The 22340-nt window shown below is 39.8% G+C and overlaps 1 protein-coding gene across 2 annotated transcripts in view; it reads right to left on the bottom strand.

Moving 5' to 3' along the window:
• ABCB11 (ATP binding cassette subfamily B member 11) overlaps positions 1-22340 on the bottom strand; it is a 63654-nt gene that overhangs the window by 4754 nt on the left and 36560 nt on the right. The window contains exons 10-24 of one of the 2 annotated variants that reach the window (XM_065750955.1): positions 21772-21943; positions 19378-19502; positions 18694-18868; positions 14764-14877; positions 12499-12609; positions 11636-11761; positions 10378-10581; positions 9578-9748; positions 8745-8946; positions 7570-7648; positions 6495-6627; positions 4810-4968; positions 2573-2677; positions 2321-2482; positions 378-581 (exon numbers count right to left, since the gene is read on the bottom strand). In XM_065750955.1, the coding sequence (XP_065607027.1) occupies positions 378-581; positions 2321-2482; positions 2573-2677; positions 4810-4968; positions 6495-6627; positions 7570-7648; positions 8745-8946; positions 9578-9748; positions 10378-10581; positions 11636-11761; positions 12499-12609; positions 14764-14877; positions 18694-18868; positions 19378-19502; positions 21772-21943 (2242 nt within the window). Of the gene's footprint in view, positions 1-377; positions 582-2320; positions 2483-2572; positions 2678-4809; positions 4969-6494; positions 6628-7569; positions 7649-8744; positions 8947-9577; positions 9749-10377; positions 10582-11635; positions 11762-12498; positions 12610-14763; positions 14878-18693; positions 18869-19377; positions 19503-21771; positions 21944-22340 lie in introns of those variants that run through there. The other variant, XM_065750954.1, reaches the window with a different exon arrangement.

The following is a 22340-nucleotide window of genomic DNA, read 5'->3' as shown; positions in this document are numbered from 1 at the left end:
CAAATCGGGACATTTGGCAGCAGTGAGTGATCTGCAAGAATCATTTCTAGATATGATAGAGAATTGGCTGGGAGCTCTGAGGCTTTGGGAGAGCTTACAAAGCACAATCCTGCTGCTATAAATATGAGAGTCTAAAGAGCAGGGAGAAGGTTCAGGTGTTACTCTCAGAGAGCTAACACCTGACATAGTCTTCCTCATGTTCCCTATCCTCTAAATCTGTGTTTCTGACAGTGTTCCAACAGTTTTACAAGCTGAAACATTGCAACTTATTTGCAAAAAGTTTCCAGTTTCAATACATTTCAATTAGTGATGGTCCCAAATGCCTGGTTTTCAACTGCCCGGGACTGCAAATATAATCAGTTTTTCAGTAATGTTACCTGTCCAGTAGCTTCCAGAGCTTTCTTGTCCTGAGCAGCAAATCCTGTCAGCATTTTAGCTTGCACAGCTCCAGACAGGGCCAAAAACGGCAGGAAACACATTATGACCAAACTCAGTTTCCAGCTGAAGTAGAAAGCAATAATGATGGCCACCCCAATGTTGGTAAAGGAGTTGACCATCATTCCTATCTGCGATCCGGTTGCCTTTAAAGAAAAGAAATGGAGATGACTTGTACTCCATTTGTAACTTCAGTTCTTTTTCAGTAAGTTCATAAAAGCTTAGTAAACTCTGAATGATATTAAAATGCTGTAAGGCATCACTGGCTGCTGACTGCACTGGAATTTAGCCAGTTTCCACACAGTGCCTCCTATAAATTGTACTAACAGGACTGCAGATCTCCAGCATTCTTCTTGCCCACCAAACTTTCCAAAGAGAACTGAGAAAATGATTTTTGATGACTGTGAGAAAGGTAATGTATTGAATGACTCCCCTTGGCTCCCTGGGGGAATCGCTCATGTAAATACTCTTTTCAGCCCCAACCATCTAGATTTAATAAAAAGAACCTTTTGCAACTTAAATATTAACACAACCAAGTTTTAGCTGTGTTTAAATCGCTAAGAAACACCTCTGAGGAAGGATGAGCTGCAGATCCGCCTATTAAGTAACAATTTTAAATATGCTTTGACATACTGTTAGTGCACTCATCTTTGCCTTACATACTAAAGAACACTATTTTTGTAATAAATGTGATTTCTTTACTTAAAGATATTTTCTTTCAGAGCAATAAAGAACAGCCCTGCATTGGAGCTAGGCTGCAGTCTATTAGAATGGACTACACTATGTGTCAGGTACCAGCAAGAGGCAGAGGACACTGCTAAAGTATTTCTTTATTTCCCCCAGAGCTGTGGACTGTACGGCTTCAGCCCATTGTTCTACATGCGCTTAGAACTTAGAGTTCCTTTAGGGCGCTTTCCTATGGCTCAGTAAATGCTTTATAAGCCTGCTTATTTCAATTAAAATGTGCTCTGTGAGAGACTGCACCAACTGAAGAGGTTTGTGGCTGCTTTCTCTGATTCTCTGGAAACTGCTGCTGACAGGGCTTTTGGGAACCTCTTCTCTCATTCATCTTCAAATTCTTAAAACCTCCAGAAACAGTAGTTTTTAAAAAACTAATCCATTATCTTCAGTCAAGATGAATCAGAGCAATTACTTGTATTAGAAACAATCGCATGTTTCCTTTTTTTCTAGAAAACCACTTGCTTTGAAACCAAATGAAATGGTTCATTTCTGACAAAGTACCCATTCAGTGAGGCATGATAATAGCTCAGCATAATTTAACCCTCATCCCCTAAGGAATGCAGCACGTGGGGTGAGGGGTCCCTTTTCCAAATAATAAGGCACACTGAAGCTGGTGCATCAGCCAGTCTTGTCAAATGTCTTCTTATGTGGGCTGGCACTTTAAATCAAAGCGCCAAGGAACAGCTTTGATACAGCATGAACAATATCATCCTGTACCCATGACTGGTGATGAACCTTGCTACAACACTGGCCTGACATGCTTTTGAAATAAACACATAAGTGCTGTGGCAAAGAGCTAACCCATCTTCGGAAGAAAAAAAAAATAAAGAACTGAAGCTCCTGCATTCTTATTCCAGTTCCACTGATAGTTGATATTAATTCAGCTGATTTTTTGTTTCTGTTCAGGTACCGATAGCAGTCATAGAATGATAGAATCATGAACTCTGATCCTATCTGTGCTTTTAGGCAAATACAGTGATAATAGTTCCAAGTTCACAGCCTCTGATAAACAGCAAAAGCTTAACTGACTGACCGAGGACTGGCCTACACTGATGTTGCTGTTTGAATGCTTGTTCATTTCTGATGATTTGCCAAAATAGGCCTTCAATGTGTGCTTACATTAAGAGAGTTCTTAAGGTCTTACCCCTTGGACCTGCGATGCATCTGTTGCAAGCCTTGTAGTCAGTGCCCCGGGGCTGTTCCTCCGGTCATCAAACCAGCCGATGTCCTGCCCCAGCATCGCTTGGAAACCAATTTTCCTTAACCGTCTCGTAAGCAGTTCACCGGACTTGGCAAAGTTGTACCCCTGGAGTGCAAACAATAAATGAAAGGATTGTACAGAAAGAGATACACACAGAAAATTGGAAACAAAATTTACTTATTGCACTGTTATTACCTGTAGAAACTGTGTAATAAATGAAACAATTCCAACGAAGACAAACAGCAGGCAGACACCATTGATCTGGAATTTTTGTTCTTCTTGATCAAGAATGGAGAAGGTCTTCAGGGGAAAAAAAAAAAAAAAAAAAAAAGGACAATATAATATTAGAAGAGCCTGGTCTGCGTTTTGTTTTCTTCTGAAGAAGGAAGACGACCACCAAAGGAAGTCACAAGCTGAGCTGAAGGGAAAGGACCACATTTGGTCATATTGGCTCAAGGACGAGCGCTGGTGACATAGACACTCACTGCTCTCCTCTGAGTTCTGGCCAGCAGGAGAGGAGACAAAAGAAAGGCTTATTCTGCTGCCTTAGGGCAGAAGCGTGTCTCTAAAAGGAGAAACATCTATGTGTTCATTGCTGTTTCCAGAACCATTTGTTCGTGACTCCACTGCTCCCTCTAGAATCAAAGTTACCACTCAGGACTCTCCCTCACCCCTCACAAATGCAGACTTCTTCCATATTTCTCTAGGCTAAGCCTGGGGTACAGCATTTTGATTTTTACTTCTCTTAAGCAAGTTTGTTACAGTCTCTGCCAACAGTTCAAACATACCTTCCAGTTGAGTTTCACTGGAAAGTGATTAATCTCCCTTGCTCGGACGGTTCTACAATGAGAACCAAAGCACAGTTCAGAAGAAACAACTGAGTAAAGTGTTCCCCAGGTAAGCTTCTGATTTGAACAGAACAGCTGAACAGATATATCCAGTATTACCCAGCTCTTCACTGACTTCTTAGGACTAATTTTTGAGCACCTTCAAGGCAGGCTTTGCTACATTCACTCTTTCATTTTCCCATCATTTCTCCAGTGTATTATTCCCACTGAATGAGCCTACATTTCTGTCACAACATCACTGCAGATAATCACACAGTTCACAAGGCAGATGCCTATTCCATCTGCCTGCCTTCCCTGGCAGCAGGCAGAAATCTCTTAAATTTGTGAATATTAAAGCATAGATATTGGACTTTGTTCTTGTTGGCTATGGCTTGTTTTCTTTTTTTCTTGTAGTCTCTTTCTTTGCATGAACTCAAACATTCAAGAGAAAGAATTCATCTGCAATAGAGGAATTTGGCATCCTGTAGGATGACTTCAGGTCTTGACCTTCCAGTGGCAGGAAAATCTAATTCCAAAAAGGAGTCAAAAGTTACACTGATTTCAGACTATGCAATCCCAGTCCCAGTTCTGGGCATGAGGTGTAGACACCCAAGAACAGCTTGAAGATCACAGACCTGAAGCTCACCAGGGACAGGAACGTTTCTTGCTCTGCCCTTTCCTGGATCTTAGCTAAAAAACAACAACAAGCTAAAGGTGATTCAAAGCCTTAGTAACTTCCTTGAGAGAAATGTCTCAAAAAACAAACAAAAAAAAACCAACCAAACAAACAAAAAACCACCAGCAAAAGGTCATTCTTTTTTTCCAGACTGTTGACACATCAGGAGTATTTTCTCAGCCCTTTTCAAACAATAGCTCATAAGCTGGGGCATTCAGTCACTTCTTTCCTGCCTGAAAGGATTCGATCCTCCAGCCCCTACGTGTGCTTCTTCCCTTTGTATCATACATTCTTTGCACCACAGGAACCAAACATGACTTAAATAAGTTGGGATTGGAACACAAGTGTTACCCTATCTCAGATTATCACCTAAAGCCCAAAACTATATTAGCATTCCCATTTTCTTCCCAGTGTGTCACTACTCTGCCCGTTAAAAAACGGCATAAATCCTCCTGATTCTTGACAGTTTAGGGCACCTTCCAGGGCACTGCTTAGAGCAGTGCTGAACTTCCTCAGGCAGCCCTCCAACTTCCAAATAACCTGACAAATGTTTTCCCCAAAAAGCCATTTAACAAATGGATCAAGCACCCTCTCTCTGTTCCAGCACGCTTCCCAAAGAAAAACGGTCACAGTTGAACTCTTAAAATAAAGTGCAAGAACCCACTCCCAGCAGTTCCCAATGAGCGAGGGAGAGAACGAAGCACATGTGACAAATGCTAATAATGCCGCCCAAAGAGAAAGTTCAAATGATAGAGGAATGGCAGTTACATATCTCTACTGAAAAACTGCTTATGGATAAGGAGGTTAATTCCATTTACATGACACGACCTAAAGATGTGCCCAAAACACGGACAGAACTGTGCTACAGGGTCCTTCATTCCCTTCTGCTTAAGCACTCGAATACACTTTCAAATGTTAGCTTAACATACCCCAAGAATCTGACTGAATAACAAAGCATAGAGTGGACTGAGCGCTCCATTCACAGCTGCTCCCAGAGATCCTATCACCATGTACGGCCACTCAGAAGCATTATACTTCAAAATCCTGGCAAATGGTACAGGTTTGACATCTTCCTCCTCAATGGATTCCTGAAAAAAATACATTGGATTTATGAAATAAACGCATTACCCGATGATGTTTTCCCTATGGCAGTGAGATACAGCAGTTAGCCCAGCCTGTTAAATGGATGTCTCCAGTACCAAACAGCTGCTCCGGCTTTGCATGGGAAGTGGCAATGACGGGCCTTGGCTGCTGACTGGAGCTCTGCCACAGGGCTAAGCAGTCACAAGAGGGTACAGAAATGACTACTTCTACTGTTCTACTGTCCCTGGATAAAAAGAGAGAGATTTATGCCTTGTTCAGCTCAACTGATTCCAAATTAAGAGGTTAATTATGAGCAGACTTTCTGCTACCGTTAACTCAGACTTTTCCCGTTTTGCTGCCTCCAGATAGTGTATGAAGCAACACTCTATCAAAACCTAAGCTTCTACCTCACAAAGAGCTTTTTATCCCTCATGGAATGTTCTTAAATATTATTTTTAAGTATTGTGGGTGAACACACTGATCAGGCTCTGCATCAAATTAATAGGTTTGCAATATAACTAGAACAAAAGAGACCTCAGACAGATAGCTAGAGTCAAGTTTTATACATGCTAATTATGCCTCCCTTTTGTGAAACATCCTCAGGCGATGGACAGAATTCCCATAATTACTCCCGATAAGAGCAGAACATTCATCATCAAATTATAACTTGCCCTGCAGTTTGATCTGTGCAGTATTTCTGTAACACTCAGTGTGCTGAGCCCTGCTCATCTCCCTCACTTCATACAGCTGGAAATACCCAGACAGAACTGACACTAAAAATCTATCGTCTGGAGATGTGTGAGGATGAATGGGTGGAAACATTTTGTTTATCTCTTCATTCAGAGCTACTGCCAGAGTGACAGCACTGAAGCCTTCTATTTAGCCACAGAATAGGCTCAGCAATAGCAATAACAGTGAATTCTAACTGCTTTCTGCACTAAATATCTGTAGCTTCACAAATTCATGCAGGGGACTTCATGAGGAAACTCACGGTGCATATCCCTGAATAACTGTTTCTGTTCTACATAATTTTAATGCATGGCACCTTTATTTTCTATGCTACTTGACTGCACAACGCATTGCCATTGAAAGGATGCTGGGCAAGCTGGCAGTGAGGGTCCCTATTGACTCACATGTTTCCAGATGAGTTTGAGAGTAAAGGGAATTCACTACATAAAGCAAGAAGCACCAGCATTTCTATTGCAAACTGGCTATTACACTTTACAGACAACATTTTGTTTTTGCTGGTTCAGTCATGTTTTTTTCTTTAACTTAATCTACAGCATATGTAACAATTTACAAGAGCTCATGGTCTGCAATAAACTTCATCTAGACCTATCAGCATAAGGGCCAGCAAAATGCAGCTTAGAGGATACAGAGGATAAGACTTGAAGCTGTGGCTTTGTTTAAGTAGAGAAAAGTATTGATCCAAAAAGTCATATCCCCTAAAACAGGCAGAGGTCCTCATTACTAAGTAATATAAAAGATATCCCTTTTGGTTGTAATCAAATAACGAACTCTTATGCTTTACCTTTTTTGCTTGTCCATCATCTTCTTCATAAGACTTAAGATACACAGACTCTGCCTGATCTCTTGCAATGGATAATGGAGGGTCGGGAACCACATTAGAGAGCTGAGATCTAGAGCGCTGCCGAAGTGAAGCTCTGTGAAAGAGGACAAAAAAAGGTCCATTATTCGCAACTCAGTAACATGATAGTTGCTTTCAAAGCAAATGTAGTTTTCATAACATCTACATCAGGATTCACTGATGCAAATTACAGGAATCCCACTGATTTTTTTTCTTAATCTATGCAGTCTCAACATTTGAGATGAAAGTACCTCACAGTGGGAATAAATACTTTTCAAAATCTTATTCCACTCAGACATACTCTTGTATGTGACTTTCACTGTGCATTTGCTGAGCAAAATCATGCTATATCTTACTATGTTTGCAAAAGCTGTTAAGACACCAATTTACCATTATTACTGTCAAGTAGTTCAGTCCTGAAAAACAGAATGCTGAAACAATCCACCTCTCCCTGATCAAATGTGATCCTACAATGCAGGAGATACATTCACTTGAATGCCTGACACAAGCTTGCCAGAAAGAAGTAATTAATGTCTAGGTACAAGACAGCCTGGCTTGTAAAATGATTTAATTTCTACCAAGAAAAAGCTGTAATATAAATGTCCTCATATGTTACATTGATTTCTCAAGTAATTAAACAGCAATGCTTTTTTTTCTTTTTTCAAGTGAATTGACTGAAAGTACAGAACGTAATAGAAACATGTGGCTACATGATCGAAATATTAAAAATGGAACAAAAACACAGAAAGCCCCAACTGACAAGGGGCTAAGGTACTCTGCCTAGAAAGCGGAGTAAAAAAACTCTCTCTAATTATCCACGGACCTTCAATTGTTAACATATTAGCCAAGCTCTCTCTTTCAAAGTTGACTTTGTCTCAGTAAAACACTTGCAGCCCTTCCATCCCTTGTTAACCAACATATAAACCAGCAAATAACTCCCACTATTGTGATTTTTGGACGGTGGGAAAAATATAGAGATCTGAAAACATACTAAGACTTAGTGATTTTTAAGACTCACCGCAAACTGTCACGATAGCTTCCTCTTCTGAATGACTGGACCTTCTCAAGATTTGGCTCAATCACTTTATTGTCTGCTGCTGTAAAATACAGTATACACAGTTCTTCTGTTTGTGTTAAGTTTGCATGCAACCTAACTCCTGTTATAAAAGTGCAATCTCCAAATCATAACTGAAATACTTTGTAGAAAGCAATGAATATAATACAATGCTGATGCACAACCTACGTATACCACAGGTTTTATATTGGTAATCTACCTTATGAAGATAATTGAATATCGTGCTGTCTTACTTGAGCTGTGACTCCTGAAGGCCATTTCCCTATTTTGGTACTGTAATTGCTCTCTTCTTTTAGGGACAATCATATCAAAGATATGATGTTTCCAAAATTAAAACAAGTTATTTCCCTTAGACCTTCATTTCTAGAAGCTTTGATTCTTATTTGCTTCCAGTAAAATAAACAGACTGATTTCAGCACAGTCTGTAATTGTCTTGCATTTCAAATGTAGCACATGTGTCTGTCAGCACAAAATCAAGATGTAAAATCGATAAAATGGCAGGGTATCTGTATGGGAACTGTTGAATCATGGCCTGAACCACTGATTGATCACCTGAGTCAGCCACAGAGCACAGGTGAAGGCAATGTACCTGTGTGACCAGAAGGGGTGGAGCCTGGCTCCACCTCTCCAGACCTCATTTAAAGGCTGACTGCCACCAGGGACGGATCTCTTTCTGGAGATTGCTCCCTTTGGAGTTTTCCCACTGCAACCTTGGGACGCAAGTGAGCATTCCATCTATTTTTTATTATCCTCTTCTACCGTGATACTCTTTCTCATTATACATCTTGACTACCGTACTACTTGAACTGTTTATCTTGTTAACTGTGCCTCTATATAAATAATATTTGAACTGCTTATTCTGTTAACTATACATCTGTTATCCCTACAGCAGGTCAAGATTAATGTTTTAGGGCAGATCTGTATCAGAAAGGTAATTCAGTGCACATGCCATAGAAACACTTTGGATAGAGCATCAACATATTATTTTGATGAATGCTAAATTTCAGCCTTAACGAATACCCAGGAGAGTGGGAAAAGCAACTAGCCGCTATGAAAAAATAACAATCTACATTCTGTGGAACTTCACACTGTTACATAAGAGAAAGCAAGACTCGTACTTTCTGCTGTTGCTCTAGTAAGTGCTGTGTCTCCTTTGCTTTGCAAGGTCACCAACATGAAATAAACCCCTTTTCTCTTCAGGAGTTCTTCGTGAGTTCCTCTCTCCACAGCCCTTCCGTGCTCAAACCCAATGATGACATCAGCAGCTTTGACAGCAGACAGGCGGTGAGCTATTGAGATTGCTGTGCGGCCAAGGTGAGCCTGACAGGAAACAAAAGCAGCCCCCGTCCCAGGAGAGCAGATGGAAACACTTGGAACCAATGCTATATGCACTAAAGTTTGTCCAAACCAAAATGAATCTTTCAGCTGGTTTTAGCTGACTGACTTGAATTCCATCCATAGCCCGTGTATTACCCACAAAAAAGGAGAGAAACCCAGACATCAGCAAAGTCCACAGTAAATAGTAGGCACCTGTGCCATGAAAGTTTAGTTTTAATGAGACAAATGTTACAACAGGGAAAAGTGTCCTTCTTGTCATGGATGTAGATGGCAATGTTTTGACAGTCAGTATCTTACTACTTACTTCATGCCAAAACTCATAAGGAGTCTACTGTTGGGTCAAGAAAACATGGACCAGACCATAATTCACACTGAACAAGATGGATCCTAGACAATTTCCCAGGGTAAGCAGCTATCTCTGGACAATGGGAACTACTGATCCCTGTCCATGTCCCATGGTCCTGTTAATTATGCAAAAGTTCTATTGCTGCATATGGAAGCTATTATTAAAATATTTTCACAAGATTGCAGACAGTACTGATGAATTCCAACAAAGTGCAGTAAAAATAATTTCTGCTCTTACAAATCTGACTTATGCTATTGGACAGCAAACCTTTTGAAGTGCTTCTTGGACAACTGCTTCACTTTCATTATCAAGTGCTGAAGTAGCCATATCCAGTAGCAGGATTTTAGGGTTTCTCACAAGGGCTCGAGCAATAGCTATCCTCTGCTTTTGACCTCCACTCATCTGGCTTCCACCCTCTCCAACGTGAGTGTCAAATTGCTAGGAAAGGAAAAAAAAGTGCATAACAGTGTTCTATTAACTTGTCCTGAGAGTAAAGATAAAACTCATTTCTGAAAGAGAAAAAATTTCACTAGTGCACCAGACAAGCACAAAATAACATTCTTCATAATGAACAATACTTTTCTTCCTGAACTGGGATACCAACTCCAAACCAAAAGTATGTATTGATGAAAGAGTAAAACATTCTATTTGGGCTCAGAGCAACTGTATCAGCAACAGCTGCAATGGAAAAGAAATATCTGCCCACTCTCCTTCAGATGAGTCACAAACAAACTTGCCAGAGAGCTGGACATGTCTGCCGATGGTATGTGACTCAAGAACGCTGTCTCTGATTCATGATCACACGCTAATAGTACTGTGCTCAGCTAGAGAATTAGACAAACACATACAGCCCAAGATCTAGAAAGCCAGTATAACTGCATAATTAAACATTACATTTATTAACTTGGTAAAATATATGTAGTAAGACCTAATTAACTCCCATCAAAAAACAGGTTGCTGTCTACTCTCCCTTTTTAAACTTCTGCCCTTCACAGATGGTTGTATAAGGGGAAGGACAAAGGATTCTTCTATTTTACATCAAGTTTTACTTTCAAGGCACAGTATACCTGTGGCAAGTCCATGATGAACTTGTAAGCATTGGCCTGTTTGGCTGCTCTGATTATGTCTTCCATAGTAGCATCATCCCGACCATAGCGAATATTCTCAGCTATTGTGGTAGCAAACAGCACTGGCTCTTGCTCAACAACACCAATCTGTGAGCGCAGCCACTGGATATTAAGGGAACGAATGTCATGGCCATCCAGAGTAATCTGCAGAATCCAAATAATAAAGCAAGGACAAGCAAATAAAATAAAATTCAGGGACACTATTCCCTTCAGTTCAGAGAGAAAGAAACAATAAGAATAAAATACCAATAAATGCTGTTTTTCTATGCCCGGTATAAAAAATGTCTTTCATAACATGAAAAGCTGCAGTGCAGTTGCAGAAGTTTTTGATAGTTCTTGTGCCTAGGAGTTCTGTCCTTTGATTCATTTCCCTGTACCTCTCTTTTCTTGGTCTCACAAATAAAGCCAAGTGGAAGGTACTCATCAAAACTAATCTCTCAAAGAGTCTTGAAGAACTAATTTGAACATACACAGATAAAGTTTTTCACTAGTAAATCTGAAAAGCTCCATGGAGTGCAAGGCTGAAAAAATCATCCATCTTCTACCAACACTTTTTAAGACAGGTAGTTATTCTGAGGGGGAGGGATTTCTATTTTCTAGGCAGATCTACTCACAAAGCCCCAAAGGAAATCCATGCACCTTATTTTCTAGTCCTTACCTCTCATCTATGAAAAACAGGACTTCTAGACAAATTTATTCCATTGTTTCTGTGCTGGGGAGGAAACTAGCAAGGAAGAGACCTGATTGTAAAGTACAACAAACAAAAATATTCCTAAGAAAAAAGAAAGGTTTCTGTGAGCAGCGCCACTGTATTTTCCATACATTTCCTAGTCCCTGTTAGGTTATACAGGGAAACATTCTAATCCATTATTAAATGGCAATGACAAAGCAGCATTATCCAATAATGATTAAATGTTCAACACTGTGTTTCCCAGAACATAAGATGCTTTGTCACTCTCATATCATTTTATCTGTAGATACTGTTTTCATTCAAAGTCGGCACTAATTTTTTTATTTCCTCCTAAGGGGTTTTCTCTTTCAAATGATTACTTATAATATTTATTCAGCATTCCCTTCAGAGGTCATTTTTATTTTGATTAATCAAAATAAACATCAGGAGTCTTCCTTTCCCTCTCAGAGAAGAAACTCTTTCAAGTCCCTAATAATACAGGAGCCCCTGCTAGAGTGGGACACTCACCATGCCATCAGTGGGGTCGTAGAAACGCTGGATGAGCTGTATTGTTGTACTCTTTCCAGCTCCACTAGCTCCAACAAAAGCTGTTGTCTCCCCTGTTTTAATAACCATACTAAGGTTATCCAAAATCTGGAGAGAAAAAAAGAAAGAAAAAGAATCCATCCATTCTAATTCTCTCACAGCTATATAGCCAAGCAGCAGGAGGAAATCCACACTATGTTCTTTACTTTAAAATTGAGATTCTAAGCAAATGAACAAAACTAAAAATTAAAAAAAAAAGAAAAGAAAAAGAAAACCAAATATTTTTTACATTCTTTGAATACTTTATAAATGCAGACCACCATTTTCCACGACAGGCATCAAATTCTGATCTTTGTTTGTTCATGCTGTTCATCATTAAGAACTAGTCAAGTTAATTCCATTAGAGAACATGGTAATAAACCTGCTTTAAGGAACAGTCTGTATGAATTATGAAAGTCTGTCAAAGAATAAATGTAAAGAATGTAGAATTATACAGAACATTCCAATAACTCACGTGCTTCTGTGTCTACCCAATGGTTCTTATTACTTTGTGCCCCACTCAGCATATGTTGATATATGTGCAAATTATATGTAGATAAGCTTGTCAAAAATAAGCAAGTTTACGTTCAGCAGCAAGGAATATGCATGGCAATAGATATTTCAGAATGGTAAAACAAAAAATGGTAAATAGAGGTACACAAATGATAGATTAATTATTCAGTCTACTTTTAAACGGGGTCTAAAATTGTGGAAAGAAAGCTCTACTGAAAAATCTAGAAGTTGCTGACAGGGTATTTTGTTTGTTTACAGTAAACGTATTCACAAAAAGGATGATGAATAATTACCTTTACATCAGGTCTGGAGGGATAATGGAATGTTACGTTATGAAATTCAATTTCACCTCTTATTTTATCCAACTTATAGCCTTCTTCCGACATGCAGTCAATGGTGGGTTTCTAGGGTAAAATTTACTGCGTTATTTACTTGTTCCTAAACAGCCCACACTGTTGCAGTAGTAGGTAAATGTTTCCAACACCATACAAAGCTAGAACATCTCTGAACAGCAACTGGCTGAATTGAGATAGCAGCAGGATCTGCCCCAGGGCAGGTAAGGGACACGACGCTGAAGGCTAAAATAATGCAGGAATTGTCTCTTCTAGGTAGTGCAGGCAAGATGAATGCACCTCTTCACATTCTAGCTTTACTGCATTTACACAGCCTACTGCTCAGCTAATTTTTGCTCAAACAGAATATCTACATGCATTAAGCATTTTAACTAAATAAATTCAGGCAGCTCCTTGGGTCTGAAATGACAGTACTTTGCATGTACAACCTCTCTCTTAAACCACTAAGGAACCAAAAAACAGCTGAATATCTGCACACTTCATCATTTTGCATTTCAAACATATCCGTGAACACTCAGTCCTGGGAGAAGGAATCCTGGAGCTTTTCCATGGAGTGCTTTGGGTCACACACGTTTGGCCAGGCCTCAGATATTGTGGACTGTATAACATGACCAGAATAATGAGAGGAATTTGAAGAATCCCGAAGAAATCAATTTTTCTGAGGACAGATTTATTAGGAAAATTATGGAAAATATTAACCATGGAATACAGAGAACTCAATAAAACTATGTTTAAAACTATAATAACATCAGTATTTGATAATGGTTAAACACTTTTTTTAATGTAGCCTAACAGCTGGAAAAGAATTTTAATATTATAAACGTGTACGTTCTAAGATGTTAATGACTAAACGCTTTCTGTTCAGGAATACATTTTACTTAAATTCTGATATTAAGCTATTAAGAGTTTCACTGATCCTGCAAATGAGAACATCAGCATGACTGCACTTAAGTTCAGTCCCAGAAAAAAAATCTTTATCAGGGCAGAGATGAAATTTTACTATCTAGTTACAAATCTACAAACCCAGCAAGCAGATGGATCTAATCCATCACCCTTCATATACAGAACATTCCAATAACTCACATGCTTCTGTGTATACCCAATGGTTCTTATTACTTTGTGCCCCACTACAGCAGATGTTGATATATGTGCACTACAGTATATGTTGATATATGGAATGTTCTGTATATGATCACCCTTCTCTAGATGGAAAAAATCTTGTTTCTGTTTTCTTTTTACCATAAGGTTATCTGACTCGGCATTATCTTGAATGCTGAGATTAATCCTTATTGTTGCATGTCTTCTGTGCTTTTAATTTTTTTCCTCTGAAAACCACTTCTCTTATTCATCTCTTTTTCAGTAATCTCAACGGAAAATCTTTAGATTATGAAGTGCATCTATAAGGCATATGCATTATCATTATAGAACACTGACGTGTTGAAAAAAAGTCTATTAGCATTCCCACAGTTATTCCAGTCTTCTTTATATATGGTTATGTGATCTATAAAAGACAGGCTGCATTTTAATGTGTTTACACACTTTCAGCACAATAAAGCCTGGCAATGACCAGATATGTTAAGTACCATTAAGAAATCTACAACGTTTTGCCAGCCACTAAATAAATATAGATACAGAAAGGAATCTTCATGAACAAATACGAGCAGCTCTCAGAGTTTCTGATATAATATTATTTCAAATACATATCTGTATAGAGAATATTGTGTTTGACATTTTTGAATGCCATGAGACCACTCCCTGTGATCACTGGGTCCCTATTTAATTTGGGGTAGCTCTGGGATGGTTGTCCCAGAGTGACAGAGAATCCACTTTGTCAGCTAATGCCAATATAATCAAACCACCTGACACTATTTGGAAGCAGTGAGGAAGGTACCTGCTGAAAACGTGGCTGTTGCTGCCTACCTGTACAGCTTCTGAAGTCCAGCACTGGTGAATAACTGTATGCAAGGAGTAAGAAAGAGCAATAGCTGAGGTAAAGCTTCATTTCTCAGAAACAGGTTGCTTAAGGAATCTGTTCAACACGTTCTCTAAGCATGTGTCCATGCCGATCAACCTTCCTATTGCACAGCCTACTTTTCTTTAACTGCTCTCATTCTTCCCCATCTACACTGCAGATAACTACTACTGTGGAGGTTTATTTATTTTTCTTATTTTTTAAGTGATACAACTTAGAAATGTGTTACTTACTCTATCTATTGTCTCAAAAATGTTTGCTGCAGCCCCGCGTCCAGTGGCAAAGGCTTCCAGGCAGGGAGATGCTTGACCAAGATTTAAAGCTCCAACTAGAACACCAAAGAAAACCTGTAGAAGTGGAAGAAAAAACTAAGAAAATCTGCATCCAGTTTTTATTACAATTTAGAACTTAGGCAGACAAATCAAACTAAATTGGATTAATGAGTTCTTGAGCATCAACTGGTCTGCAGTGATTCACCACATGAGTATAATTAGCTCACAAAAAAAGGTAAACAAATGCATCTTTGAAAGGATTTTTATCATCTTTCACAGCTTTGCTTCCAGGCTAAACTAAATCAAGTTCTTTCTTATTTGTCCTGACCTGACTGTGTGCACTTACATATTCAGAATCATAGAATTTACTGAAGTGGTAGTAATGTGCTTCCTGAGCCACCTCAGTTTGACTGGGTGACTGCACCTTGAAACTAAGTGCTAGAGACAAGAAATTCTTCTGGAGATGTCTTCAACCAGTAAGCTGATGAGAGGCTGCAACAATTCAAAAACGTAATCTTTGTTTACTGAAGTTCTTATCTAAACCAATACTTGCAAAACTTATTTTTGGAGCAGGTACCATCTGCGGAGAATATTTTTGTTGCTGTACACAGAAATGAACTCTAAGGATCACTACTAGTGCTGGAATGCCAATATATGAGATTACCGTATCAGTTCTTTGTTGTGATATCTGGGAACATTTACCTCCCCGTAAATAGTCTGACTGACCATTTCTGCAGCTAACACATGTCCAATGTGCTCACTGTTTCATGTCCTTTCCCAGCAACAAAAGCAAAGTTATTCACTAGTACCACTTCTCTGAAAGCCAAAAGATCCATTTTTAGCCTAAGCCTAGGACAGTGTGACTGAAAATGAGCCGCAGCACCCGCTCTTCCTGCAAGGGCTGATTGGCGACAACGGTTACAAAACATATTATCAAATATCAGAGGACACTTCACTCCAAGAGTTGAGCCTTGGAGTCTGGCCTTGTAAATGTTTGTTAAAAAATCTGGTTTCCTAAGAGCTGCTACTGCGTTATTATTAATTTTGTAGGCATTTTTAATGAGGTTTTTAAGCATGAACAGGAACTACCTAAAGCAGAAAATGCTGGCAATTCTGATATGAGCCAGATTTTAAAGAACAAGACACTAGATGATGGTAAACGACGAAAGGTACAGACTCATTTATAAAATACTATACACATGCAAATGCATTAACTACTTGTCTATTCTTACAACAGGGAACAAACTGAAATGTATAAGATGATACAGCTTATTCTTCTTGGAGCTAACACACTGGAATGTGTTCATCAGAATTATCAAAATTTATTCCACTTTAAAATAGCTGTTCAGCTGGAAAACAGCTTGAAATGCTTATTATAAATGCTTGGATGACATGTTTGGCGTAGACTTTTGACATACTTTTTTCTCTGCTGTGGCTCATCAGTCCGAACACAGATCACAGATTAGGAGAACTGATACGTTGCTATCTGATGTTGGCAAGAAACAGAATTCTGGTAAGAAGCAATCAAGAATCGTAGAATGGCTTCATTTGGAAGGGACCATAAAGCCCAGCCAGTCCAGGGTTCCCTGCTGTGGGCAAGGCTGCCAACCTCCAGCTCAAGCTGTCCAGGGCCCCATCCAGCCTGGCCTTGAATACCTCCACGGGTGGGACAACCACAGTTCCTCTAGCCAACTTGTTCCAGGGCCTCACCAACTTCCAAGAGAAAAATTTATCTTTTAACATATGACCTAAATCTCCCCTCTTTTAGTTTAAAACTGTTTCCCCTTGTCCTGTTACTATCAGACTGTAAAAAGTCAGTCTCCCTCCCAATTATAAGCTTGTTTTAAGTAATGGAAGGCCACAATGAGGTCCCCCCAGAGCCTTTTCTTCTCCAGATGGAATAAGCCCAGCTACCTCAGCCTGTCTTTATAGGAGAGGTGCTCCAGCCCTCTGAGCATCCTTGTAGACCTCCTCTGGATTCTCTTTAAAAGCCCTACATCTTTCTTATGTTGGGATTCCCAGGGTCTGGACACAGTACTCCAGATGGGATCTCACAAGGGCAAAGTACAGGGAGATAATCACCCCTCTTTCTAGGCAGCCCAGTTGGCCTTTTGGGCTGCGAGTGCACACTGTTGTATCATATCAAGCTTTTCATCCACCCAAGAAGGAACCCCAGTTCCTTCTCCCCACAGGACTGCTCTCGATGAGTTTTTCTCCTAGTCAGTACACATACTGCCATGAGCAAAGCACAGCAACTTCTCTTGGCCTTGCTGAATCTCACTAAGTTCTCATGGGCCCATTTTTCAGGCCTGACTCAGCTAGTCTTTTGAACTCAACAAACAGTAGCCAGGATAAAAGGAGAAGGCGCATAAAGAAACACTATTGTTAAGAAACAAATAAATTCACAAAGGACTTAGTCCTACCTTGCAGCACACTGATGTTCGCTGGACTGGCTGAAATGAAAGAATCTGCCCTAAAGACTTTCCCCTACAAACATCTATGCTATGATACGTAAATCACACTAGGCTTTACTGCAAAATAACTTCTTACTGTGGATGAGTCCCAAAGTAAGTAGGTTACATGCATGTCACAATCCATCAAAAATAGGAGAACAAGTTCAGTAGCTTTGATTAGAAGAAAAAGGCAAGAAATTTCTTAGTGTATCTCAGGGCATCAGAATCGTTGGTGCACAGTGCTTTTTGAAGGGACTAGGAAAAGAATCTTTAAACATTTTTAATATAAAACTTCCTCACTCCTGTCCTCCAGTGTATGGTTGAAAACATGAAGTACAAGACAGATGACTGGCAAGAAAGGGAAGGATAACAAATAACCTTTCTGTTTACATCTTCTATTTTTCAGCTACTTACAATCTTTCAGCTACTCCCCACTCCACTATTTTTCATTTGAAAGCACTGAACTATAGTTGTGTACAAGGCAAGGAAATAGTTTACTTTGTTTTTCACAGCACTACCTTGTATGTCAAGAGGAGTTGCAAATGACTTCCTGTGAGGGACATCCCCCTTGAACAGCATGACTCAGTTTGACAGTGTTCTATGTGTAAATTACCAAGTTCCACTTAATAAGAAGTTTTGCACTGCAGGCTGCTGGTGGTTGAGAGCTCTTACATTGGTAAGAGAGCTCTATGTTGGTAGAAAAGAACCAAACAGATGTCTGATCATAATACCCAGGACATATCAAGGTTCAGAAAAAAAAAAATTACTCTGGTTCTGGACCAAAGCCTGACACTTGGGCAGTCTTGATTTAAAGCGAACAACCAAAACATCTGTAGATGCTGGTTTTATTGCATCTATGTCACTGGTGTGTTAAACATCCACTGTGCAGCCGCCATGCAGATTAATACGCTTTTTTTTAATTATAAAATACAGGAGGCACAGCCATGTGTGTTTTGATAGTGTACATATTTACAAGTTGCTTTTCGTCTATGGCACCGTATGAGAAATCTGGAAAAGCAAATGGTGCTCCAAAAGACCTGGAACCATTCATGAGAGAGAGGTTAGACTTGATTAAATTTTCTTTGGTTGGGTTCCTCTTTACCACAGTGTTTTGACCTTTATCAGCAAAAAAATTTCTCCTGAGATGGCAATACCGTAGAAGCCACATGCCAGCCTACAACACGGGAACGCTAGTTTCAGGCCACTGTCACATGCACATCAGGGTGTCAAATGCAAACATTATTCTGATCATAACATAGCAGGAGGCATTTTAAATAAATACAGATTTTTTAAAATCTTATTCTGGTATATCATCTACTTTCATGCATATACTCAGTAATGACCTTATAACTAAGCAAACAGATACCAAAACTCTACAGGTTAAGTGTCCAAGAATTAATGTTTTAAGAAACAGACAAGAAAAAAGTTGCATGGGTACCTGTAGGAGAGTGCCAGGTGAATATTCATCTTCTTCAAGGACAAGTTTAGAGCCATACCAAAAGGCCAATGCATAACACAGGAAGATTATAAACCACATGTAACCACTGAATAATCCCATTATTATTCCTTTTCTAATTCCCCAGTGTTGAGCAAACACTAAATTTTTATCATATCTGTAGAAAGACAGAAAAATAAAATTTTATGAAATGAACTTAATAGCAGAATTTAAATGAGCAAAGAGCAAGAAAATGGAAGGAAACTATTATTTCCCAATCCAAATGTTTTTTTTTAAAACAGGCAAACATTCCTAATTTACAGTGGGCACGATAAATGGAGAACTGTGTGGGAGCTATCATATTCTGTAACTAATATTCTTACTTATCTTGAAAGTACCCAAGATTTTCAGATGTGCAGCGAAGTTTCACAGTGAGCTCCTACAAATGGGAATGACTTGAAGATAGTATTTCTTATGTTCTGTTCCACTGATTGATTGAATTATGAAACAGTTTTTGCATTTTTGCATATGTAATGTTATTTGAAAACTAGATTTCTGCAACATACATTCATATAGTTTTCAAAGTTGACAGATGGTCGTTGTTTCAAAACTCTGAGACTAATTGCTGTGGTCGCATTTCTACAGGAGAAAGAAAGCAGAGTCACTTCATAATTTGTCTGAACAAACCTTTCAACTTCTTTCTTCTCGCCACCAAAAGCAGCTACTGTTCTGATGGATGAGAGCACTTCATCAGCCACACCCCCAGCTTTTGCATAAGCCTTTAGTTCTCGGCCTGTCAGTTTTGCCACAGCCTGCAAAACCATAGGAAATGTTGATTACACCTGACTTTGACAAACAGTTCTGACCGTCACACAGTGTTGCATGAGGTCACCTCCCCTGCTCCTGCCACTGGGCTCAGTACCTATTTGAGAGCTTATCGTCTAGAGTTAGGGCATATATCTCAGTAGCACGCTTCCTTTCTAACAATTATCCCACTTGCCAATAGCTCTGCTTCAAATACTGAGGAAGGGCAGCTGACAACAAATGCTTTCCCTCCCTTCCCCTTCTCTCTCCTGCTAGCTGCATTCTAACAGACCACAAAACAAGCATGCACGTGTCCATCATGGCAGGAGGGGGTAGGTTAAGCAGGAAGAGCCACACTTCAGCCAGCATGGCAAAGCCAGCTTCAGGTAGAACAGGTAATGGTTCTGATGGGGGAGAATGAAAACAGATGTAGCCCATCACTACGCCTTGTATCTTGGGCCAGTGGCAAACAGGTTCCTGCACAGCATCCCAGAGCACACTGGATGCTGAAAGCTTACTAGGGTTCAAAAAGTACTCACACTGAGCATTATACATAAAGATATCATATTAGTTCAGGAGTTTTATGTTCCTGAAAAGTATAATATGTCATTATTTGCTTTCCTTCTACAATACTCTACCCTCTGCACCTGTTAGTCACTTTCTGAGATGAAACCATACTAAACTGATGTTGTCTGTTTTCTTTATAGTAAAAACCAAAGACTTGAGCTAGTAAGGATCATAAAGAGTTAACTGTGGGTATGTGAAAGACATGGGGACAGAGAAAGAACTGAAAGAACTGAATTGGGGAAAGTGACAAAGCATAAAGGGAGCGAGGTCAGAAATAAATTGCAAATAAAGGAAAAATGCATTTTGGAGTTGATATTATTCCCTGCCAGAACATTGCTCTCCCACTTCATACTGAGTCATCATTCATATCAACTGCTTTGCAGCCAGTGTACAGCATAAGGAGAGCAGGAAGAAACAAAATCTGTCAGTTAGACTGGAAGGCTGATAGCAAAATGACAGCAAACTGTTCCTGAGGTGGAAGAAGGAAGACAGCCAGTCAGGGGGCTGAAGCCAACCAAAGAGCATGAGAATGTGGGGGAGCAGGAACTGCTGAGGGAGAGAAAGGAAATGATAAGGCTGGGGATCCTGTGATTCCCTTCTTCCACCTGGTTCCTCTGCAGGGTGCAGAGGGAGGTGCAGGGTGTGGGTGGAGAAGCAGAACCAGAATGACTGGAAAGGACATAGCAGCCACCAAGAGTAGAAATACCTTTAAGTCAGTCTGAGCAGCTGCTTTGAACTGTTTTAGAGCTCCAAGAGTGTTTCTAAAAGCTTAGGTAGAAACACTAATTCTCGGGTCTAATAAACATTTAAATCCAGTGTGGAGTAATAGCCAGATGCTGCAGGCCAGTTCTGAATGTCTAAGGCAGCAACCCAATATCCAGGCACATGACCCCACAGAAGCAACCCTTACATTTCCATCTCAGATGCTGGATATATCATTCTGTCAATAAGTGAAGCAGGAGTGAAGCTCCTCCTGAGCACACACATATCATAGAATCATAGAATTGCTTAGTTCTGCTGTGACCAGAATCTGATTCTCTTGACTCTAAATGGGTGCGAAAACCTCCTGTTTCAGCATTCCCCTTAGCTCTACAGCACGACCTTCCCTGCTCAGTGCACCTGTCTTAGTTTCATCTGGGTTGTAATTTTTTTCCTCAGAGTGTCTGGTATGATGCTATGTGTTGGTTCTAGGTGAAAAACAACACTGATAACACACCAAGGTTTATAGTTGCTGCTAACCAGTACTGTACAGAGAGTACGCCATTCTCAGTAAAGGGCCCAAGGAGCTGGGAGGGAACAGAATTAGGACAGCTGACTCAAACTGGACAAAGACATATTCCATACTATATGATATCAAGAGCAAGGAGTTTTGAAGGGATTGGGAGTTTGTCTCTCCCTCTTCCGCTGCTCAGAGGGTGAGCTGTGCATCAGTCAGGGGGCAGTGAGCAATTACTTGTGCATCACTTGTTATTTACATTCACATATAAGCATATAATCATAACTATTATCCTTTTCCTTTTGTCTATCTTAGTAAATAGTTTTAAATAATTTTACCTCAACCCATTTAGTTCTTTTTTTTTTTTTTTTTCTGATTCCCTCCTCCATCCCACTGGGAAGCAGGAGAGTAAGCAAACAACTGTGTGGTGCTTAGCCACCTGCAGGCTTAAGCCACTACAGTACCTCAGTGTGAACCTCACACTATGCACTTACCAAGCCATAGACAGCTGCTCCAATCCCAATGAGGGGACTGACTGCAATGATAACCAGCGTCAATTTCCATCCACTGACAAATCCCAGGAGGAATCCACACACAAAGGTGGTTATGCGCTGGATGAAGATTGCTACTTGATCAGCAATAGCTTCATTAATTTTGTTAACATCACTGTGAGAGTGAAAAAAAAAAAAAAAAAGGAAGAAAGAAAGAAAGATCAGCACGTGTATCTGCATACCTTTCCTTCATGTTGCCACATTTTGCTTTCCCTTGCAGAGGGCTTTTCCAAAGACACTCGGCTACAGTAAGACAACCTGGAACCTTTGCGATGGCGAAAAGGAATTTATTTTATACATGAATACTACAGAGAAAATTCTCTTTTCCCAGGAAAAGCCATCCTGCCAGCAGTCTCACTCACTATTGTGCCCCAGCTGATTCAAAGCAGGAAGCAGAGACATCACAGATGAAGGTAGCTATTTGACAGTATAACTGATATGGCATATCCCTTTGTTACAGCACTAGGGGCAGCCTTTCTGAGGAGGCAGAAGGAGGGCTGTAAATCTCATCA

Source organism: Cyrtonyx montezumae, unplaced genomic scaffold, assembly GCF_038088225.1.
Source record: "Cyrtonyx montezumae isolate F1298 unplaced genomic scaffold, pur_monq_1.0 scaffold_7, whole genome shotgun sequence".
In the NCBI taxonomy this organism is placed as follows: Eukaryota; Metazoa; Chordata; class Aves; order Galliformes; family Odontophoridae; genus Cyrtonyx; species Cyrtonyx montezumae.
This window is presented reverse-complemented; position numbering and strand designations above follow the sequence as displayed.